The 8,030-nt window shown below is 38.5% G+C and overlaps 1 protein-coding gene across 3 annotated transcripts in view; it reads right to left on the bottom strand.

Annotated features, from left to right (window-relative positions):
• The window catches only part of senp7b (SUMO specific peptidase 7b), a gene marked incomplete at its 5' end in the record, with an annotated part of 29,719 nt that overhangs the window by 16,401 nt on the left and 5,288 nt on the right, over positions 1 to 8,030 (bottom strand). For 2 of the 3 annotated variants that reach the window (XM_014020715.1, XM_014020717.1), the window contains 5 exon segments: positions 539 to 640; positions 4,696 to 4,808; positions 6,096 to 6,384; positions 6,606 to 6,736; positions 6,811 to 6,908. In XM_014020715.1, the coding sequence (XP_013876169.1) occupies positions 539 to 640; positions 4,696 to 4,808; positions 6,096 to 6,384; positions 6,606 to 6,736; positions 6,811 to 6,908 (733 nt within the window). 3 annotated transcript variants of the gene reach the window in all.

Here is an 8,030-nt window from a genome sequence, read left to right as displayed (position 1 = left end):
ACACACACACACAATTGACCCCCACCCCAAACCACTACAATTTTGGGATGCACCTAGTAGCATGACATTTATTAGGAATAAAGACTGAGTTCCGGTGCATGTCTGCGTGTGGGGGTCATTATGTTGCCGCTATGCAGTATCTAGTTTATTATGTATTTTTAGAATTTTTTTGTGATTTTGTGGATTGCTGTGCAGCACTTTGGTTCAGCTTTTAGCTGTTTTTAAAAGTGCTTTCTAAACAAAATTGAAATTGACAAAAAAAAATACAACAACTTGAGTTTGTTTTTTTCCCGCCTCAATTTTACAAATGACAGATATTCTTTTATGGCCATTTTCAAAAACTTTCCAGGACCTTGAACTCGTTTTTTTCACATTCACAAACGTTCAAGGACCAGTGGGAATCCTGAAAGATGTCATAACTTCTGATTATCATTAGAAATAATAGGCTGACAGTTTTAACCTTGTTAATTTAATTAATTTTAATCTTTTCTAACAGACGTTCAGGTTCAGATGAAGTATGAAGTAGAAACCGTCTCACTGTTATCGGGCCGTTGGCTTCTGCTTCCATCAGACCGGCATGGAGTGAGCAGAACTCCAGCTGCAGGAAGGAGGGCGGTGGAGCATCGAGCTGAGTGGAAACCTGTCAGACAATGCACAGGGACACAGTTCCCATCTGTTTTCTGAAACATTAAAAGGAGCTTACATGTTCTGACAGATCTGGGACAGAACCACATAAGGTTCTGGGTCCAGCTTTAATTACCAACAAACTCAGATGATTGTTTACAGGTCTGCAGAGACACAAACAAACAAACTGGGTCAGAGCTGAGTCTAGTTAAACTACACGTGGGTCTGGAGTTGGTTATATTCATGTTTACAGCTTCATTACTCACAGATTTATCACCTGATCCACATAAATAACATTCAGAACCAGTAAACACAACCAGACCACTACAGGTTCTGACCTGGTTTTACTGATTCATGTCATGTTTAGTTACAATCAGAACCAACAGCTCTGTTTCACATGGGCTCCCTCCAGTTTTTAAGGAAGTGAATAAACAATATATATTTTTATTACTTTTTTTAGTACTGATCCAGCTGCTTATATTTGTGTTATTGTCTACAGCATGTGTCAAACTCAAACTTAAACCAGGGTGGGGTAGCTCAGTATTAATGTCTGAAAATAGGCTGCTTTAAAGTCAGCATTGACATCTCCCAAATTGCATGTTGATCATCCATGGGAATTCCTGTCAGAAAGTCAGAATTTAAGATGGCAGCTACTCACTAGAAACTCATCAGTGAGTAAAACTCTATTAGTTTTACTTTTAATATTATTTCTGTATTATTTATTTCAGATTTAGTCAGTCGTACACTTATTTCTTTTCAGTGTTTAAAAATATGAAACGTCAAAGTTAATCACAACTGGCCCTTCAAGAGCCCACCACTTTGCTCACATGGACCTCTTTGACACCCCTGGTCTACAGGAAATGAGTGCTACGATTTTTGTTTTTTCTAACTTTTCTAAAACATTAATTTACTTTGTTTCACTATCAAATACATTAAGATCTTTTCAAATCCTTCAAAAAAAAACATTGTTTATTTAAGAATTGCTTTAGCATGAATCTGCTAAAACAATTGCCAATGGGGAGCTTCACTCAGGCTCAGGCTGGGCGATATGGCCTAAAATCAACATCACGACATACTGACCAGTTTACCTCGATAACGATAAATACACAATAACTCTTACCACCCCCATAAACAAGTACACACTATAGTTATAACACTACACACTGTGTCCATGTTCTTAGTCAAAGTACAGTTTACTTTTCTCTAACGAAGCATTATATAAAAATGTTAACCTGAACCATTTGGACCAAAGGGATTTGTAAGGAAGAGTTTGATTTTGAACAGCTTTTCTGTAGTTTACATTTGTCATTTTAGTGTTTTTAATATACACTGCTCAAAAAAATAAAGGGAACACTTAAACAACGCACGCTAACTCCCGATCTTAATCAATGAAATATTCGCATTGAGTACTTTGTTCTGTACAGAGTTGAATGTGCTTCACAAAAGTTTGATTTACTCGGACTTAGCGTGCGTTGTTTAAGTGTTCCCTTTATTTTTTTGAGCAGTGTATTTAATAAAAACATTTTTGTCAAGACTTGAGTCAGATATAGTCATACAAATATGTAACCATCTTCATAACTTTTCAGTGCAAACACATTATGTATGTAGTATAACTTTATATTTTAAAAAATATACCAAATATGTCTTTTGTACTTCACAAAATAACTTAACTACATGTTTTTATTTGTTAGTCTGACTAATTTCTCTATTAAAATAACAATTTATTTCGAAATTATATTATTTAGAGAGCTCATATAATCATTTAATACTTTTTATTCTTCATATTTGATCATTTATTGAATCACAGAGCAGTTCAGTCACAGTATGGTTCTAAACATAAGCAGGCTATTTTGTGAAGAATGAAATTTGTAGATATTTATGATAAGAACATAGTGGGTTTTTTTTTGTGTTTGTTTGTTTTTTTTCGGGGGTGGGGGGCTAGCACTAAGCAGAGACTCATCTTTTCTATACTGGGGAAAAGTGTTCATCTGAGTTAATATTTTGGAAGAGCTGAAAGCGGCTCTCACAGAACAACTCAGCCTGCGTGCACCTCGGCGCGCTCCTGTAACAGCGCTGTCGAGGAGAGAAGTTTGGTCACACAAGCAAAGTTGGACATACTGTATTTGTTAGATAATGAAGCTCTGAACACATAAACTTATAGTGTGTTAGATTTTAGATACCAACGTCTCTGGTAGCTCAGGAGCAAAGTGTGGAGGATGGTTTGCTCACTCAGGACAGGAGCTGCAGGGTGACTGGTGTTTACCCTGCAGACTGCTGCACCGACATCAGAAAGACCCGCCCTGCTCTGCTCTGATTGGATAAAGCTGTGGGGTTCGTTTGATTTGTTGAAAACAGCGTCTGTTTAAACCTGTATCAGACTGGGTGGTTTTAACGAGACCGCAGCAGAAAACAAGCAGGTTCTCCGACACGAACAAAATGACGTTGGTCATAAAATTAGCAATCATGATATAATTTATTTTCCCGGGCAAGTTTGTTTTTACCGGTATTTTCTTGAATGATATGATATGGCCCAGCCCTACTCAGGCTATTTTTAAAAAGCGAGTCACGTGACTCTGGTCTGCTGCTCGTACAAACTCTCATAGCTGCTCCATCCTTTTCAATGGAGCTGTGCCGGTTTAACTGAGCTTAAACTTCAATAAAATTGCGAAAACAGCATCAAACTCCACCGGAAAGACCACAAACACTGTGTTACAGTACTCGTAACAGTGACTCAGGATACAGCCATCAATCCCCTATGGAACAAATATTTTCAGCCAAGCTAAGATGCAGACTAACAGCTGGGATCGAGTGATGAGACGAGCTCAATTTGACCAGAAAAAATCCTGGACTTAACGTCTGCTCCAAACATTTAACCTGAGGTAAAAAACCAACACTGGACCAGCTGGATCCTCTCCCTGCACTGTCTGTCGATCAACAGGAACAGTAAACCTGATTGATTTACTGTAGCTTACTGCTAGCTTTACTACTAGCATCTATGCTAGCCTCGGTTACATACAGCGCTCTACTCCCAGGCTGTACTGCAGTCAGTCACACATACAGTGATACTTAACACAAATTTTAAACATCACCATTGTTTCTTTAAATGATGCAGAAGTGGTGACTCGAGTGATAAAAATACTCACACAGACACACATGATAGATGCAACAAGCTAAGCTAAGTAAGACAGAGTAAAAACACCAACCTTTTTAACAATTTCACTCACTTTCTAAGTCTGTCGAAGACCTCGACCCTCCAGACAACATTTCAACTGAACTTTCCTGTGACTCCTGAAGTCGGATGAGTCAAAATTTGCTCAAGAAACGTCTTTATCTGTTACGGTTTTAACACTGAATCTCAGTAGAATCCACTCAGACTGTCCGATCATTTGCGAGTGCAGCAGATAATGTATGCAAATGATATGCATGAAGGTCCCCATTCTGCTAATGCTAATTCTGCAGCTATCGGTATTAATACTAGTAATGTTAAACCTACTAATGCTAAACTTAGCTAGCTACTCCTAGCTCTTAGCTAACAATTTGTTTTTAAAGCTTCTAGCTAACAATTACCATCTGTTAGCTAAAGTCATATAAATGTTAGCTTTTAGCTAGCATTTTGTTTTTCTAGTTAGTAATTCCATGGTTGTAGATTTAAATAGTGTTTTTTAACAATAACTATTACTACTACTACCACCAATCTACACTACTTTTAGTAAGCATTGCATTATCTTTGGCTAGCAAAAACTAATTTTAGCTTTTAACTAATTTTTTGGTAAATATCAGTTGGTGTTTTGCTACTTTTAGCATTCATCTTAGATTCAGCTTCTTCAGCGAAATTCAGAACTCAACATTCCCACAGATTTTTCTAGTTTTAGCCTTTAAGTTTTGTTTGGCTAATTTAAATTTTTAGCTATTGTTTTGTTAATTGTAACACTTAGGTGAATTTGTTTACTTTTCTTATGGTTTGTGTGAAAATGCTTCGAGCTCTTACAGTTCTACAAGTGGAACCTGAACAGATTTCAGCAGAAACACTGCAGGATTTGTCCTCTTCTATTTAATCTGTTGTTTACAAACCTGCAGTTTCTCAGAGTTTTCTTTTTGGTCCACTCGGCTGCTACTCTGTGTTGTCTTCTCCACTTCTCCATGCTCCTCCTCCTCCTCCTCTTCTTCTTCACTTGACAGAACAACTAAAAGAAGGAATACAAACAATCATGGCTGAATGTGTTATATTTTAACTTCTAATTTGTTTTTAAGACGATATTTGTTATGTTTTCTATGTTCTACTACAAAAAATAGTCAAATTTTACTCAACTGTTCAGGCCTTTTCAATGAAAACACAGTGGGCCTCATGCAAGAACATGTTCGTATTCTTATCCTAAATTTCTCTTACTTTTGTTCGTACGAAGGGTTCGTACGAACATGCCACGTCAGATTCAACAAACACTTCTATCTTCAGGAAAAGTGCGTAAATGAGCTGCGTAAATTCCACCTGTTCGTATCCAGCTGCTCGTGCACGTGAGAGGAGATTAGCATAATTACCACCCTAAAAACACCATATAAGGCTGTGTTTCCTGCCTCAGATATCAGGAAGTGTTCATTCATGAAAATGACAGCGAAAACTAAAAAGAAGAACTTTACGAGTTCAGAGATTGAAGTCCGTCTGTCAGAGATCCAGAAAATCATTTTTAGCAGGTCAGCTGTGGGATAAAGAGAGCTGCTAAAAGTATAAACAACTGTGTTAAATCATTTTCATTTATTCAGAAGACACACTGTCGCACACCGTACACCACCCCGTGCCGTGCGGTCGCAGGTGGTCTCAGATGCGGGTTTGAAATAAACGTTTAAAATGTTTTCAAAATAAGTCTGGCACTTTGGAGAAAATCCAGGACTCGCTGGAGGGATTATGTATCCCCTCTGGTCTGGGAACGTCTCGGAGTCCCCCAGGACATGGAGGATGTCGCTGGGGAGAGCGGGGTCTTTCTGCTGCTGGCCCCGCACCAGATAGCGGATAAGCCGGCCAGACGGACAATTTATATTGTTAGTCTAAATTATTACATTTAAAATTATAACTCTAATTAAAGCGGAAAAGCCTACTGTCAACATAATTATGGAGTGTGATTTATTTTCAACTCAAAATATTTTCAAACTAACTAAATATAAAGTTATTAGGGAGGAAAACCCGTCTGGATAACAGCAGACTGACTGCTCGTAAAATATACGACAGGTCTGGACCACTCGTGAATTTTGTTCGTATCTGAAAAAAATCTTAGAATACGAAAACATTGGTGAATGCTACAAATTCTCCTAAATCATTCATACGCACAACTTAAGAACAACTCTGTGCGTACGAACGGTTCTTGCATGAGGCCCATTATTTTTCATGTTGGGATAAATATCGAAGGAACAGTCAGAATGAACGTCTGCACATGTTGGAGCTGTAAGTTTGGACCATGAGAACCCATTGATAAACTCACTGGGTTCAATCGGAGTCTGTTTGGGTTTCTTCAGTCGCAGGTGCAGATCAGATGATCTGGTCTTCCTCTCTCTGAATTGTCTCCACCGGTCCCTCTGTGTCTCCAGCACATCCTTCTTTAGGTCCAAGTACTGTCGTCTGTCAGGAGTCTTCCTCTGAGACGGCAGCACCTTCATCGGGGAAACAGAAGAGGAAGAGCAGGGTCTGGAGGAGTCAGACATGGTTCTGTGCGGGGAAACCAAGTTGTCTTCTGATGTCTGGTTTGGTTCGGAGCTGGACAAATTCTTATGCTGTTTTAAAGAAAACACAAATTTGGTCACAGACAGAAAAAATAAATAAATAAATAAATCACCTCATCCTGGACAGCTGAACTGCAGCTCTGACAATTAAACTTCTAAAACTCAAACATCAATCAGACATAAACAGAACATTTAAAACCACTAGAACAACAGAGTAGTGCAATTTTTCTTCTTAAAATGTCCAACTGTACAGGAGCTTTTAACCCGGTCACCTTCACATCTTTGCTGGACTCAGTTTTCCTCTGGGACACTGAAGAACTGAAACTCCCAGCATGCTCCTCTGCTCGCAGCTCGGCCAGAGAGTCCACAGACTCTACAGAGATGTTTTTATTCAGCAACTGACCTACAAAGATCAATTTTGAGTAAATAATGTTTAGATTTTCTCATTTAATCATAGACTCTCAGAGTGTGTCTCACCTGAACATTCAGGGCTTTTCTTCTTCTGTGGTGGAGACAAGTGCTCTGAGAGGTCTGTGGGCTGCAGCAGGCGGTCAGATGCTCGCTTAGGTCGCCATCTGTTGGAGGAAAAAGGAAACAGCAGCTTTATTACACCATAATAAAATAACAGTTTAAAATAAATGTATTAAAATTATCAGTAAATATAAGATTAAACCAAATGTTTCAAATAACTGTATAAATACACACAAAATCATTTGTCTTACTGTCTGACATTAAATCAGGATAAATGTCTTAAGCCAGTTAGGAATCACAAAACTATTTAGATTTTTAATGTCTGAATAACAAGAGTTTTATTACTTTTCTTCAAAAGTCACATGTTTACAAACACTATGCCTTGAAACATTATGGGAAAGCCCAGATGATGAAATCATGGTTTAGGAAGCTTTTATTGGTTAGTTGACAGCAGAGTCAAAGCAAACCTCAGGCACACTGCTTCTTTGTGAGATAATATTTTGGGAAATTTAAAAGAAATTAGTCAAGATATCAGGAAGAGACATATATCGACCTCCACAACTCCAGATAAAGATTCAGTGTTTTAATCAAACAATTATACACAAATAAGTGTGTATGGGAACATCCTGCAATTCAACTACTCAGGGAGAAGACAGGTTTCACCGTTTGGCTGTTGTCTGCCAATCAGAGATGTGCACTAATTGTGTGAGGAGATGGTGCACAAGGATAACCAAGGAGCACACTGCAGAAAGATTTGATGTTAACAGTTTGTGTGTTGTAACTACACATGGAGTTTGTTGGACTTGTGTGTGCGACGTGCAAGCTACCAGTAAGTAACTCAGTTTTACTCTTTTCTTTTACTCCTTATTTAACTGACAATGTATGTAAATTACAAGACAGATATTTTGAGCTGAACATTATGGATGATTCTGTAGTTTCAAATGCTTATTTTCTTGATATTTACACATATTTTCTGTCTTTGGCTGAGTGGTTAGAGCAGGTGTCGTTATTCAGTCGCATGTCGAAGTGTCTCTGGACAAGACATTGAACCCCCACTGCCTCTGATGTGTCCCATCAGTGTATGAGTGTGATTTAGAGCAGGGGATCTTAACCTTTTTGACCCTGGGGCCCAATTTATTGAACATAAAGTGGCAGGAGGCCCAGTCAGTGTAGGGTAGGGTAGGGTAGGGTAGGGTAGGGTAGGGTAGGGTAGGGTAGGGTAGGGG

Source organism: Austrofundulus limnaeus, unplaced genomic scaffold, assembly GCF_001266775.1.
Source record: "Austrofundulus limnaeus strain Quisiro unplaced genomic scaffold, Austrofundulus_limnaeus-1.0 Scaffold264, whole genome shotgun sequence".
NCBI lineage: Eukaryota > Metazoa > Chordata > Actinopteri > Cyprinodontiformes > Rivulidae > Austrofundulus > Austrofundulus limnaeus.
Note: the sequence above shows the minus strand (reverse complement) of the source record. Positions and strands in the feature narration are given on the sequence as shown.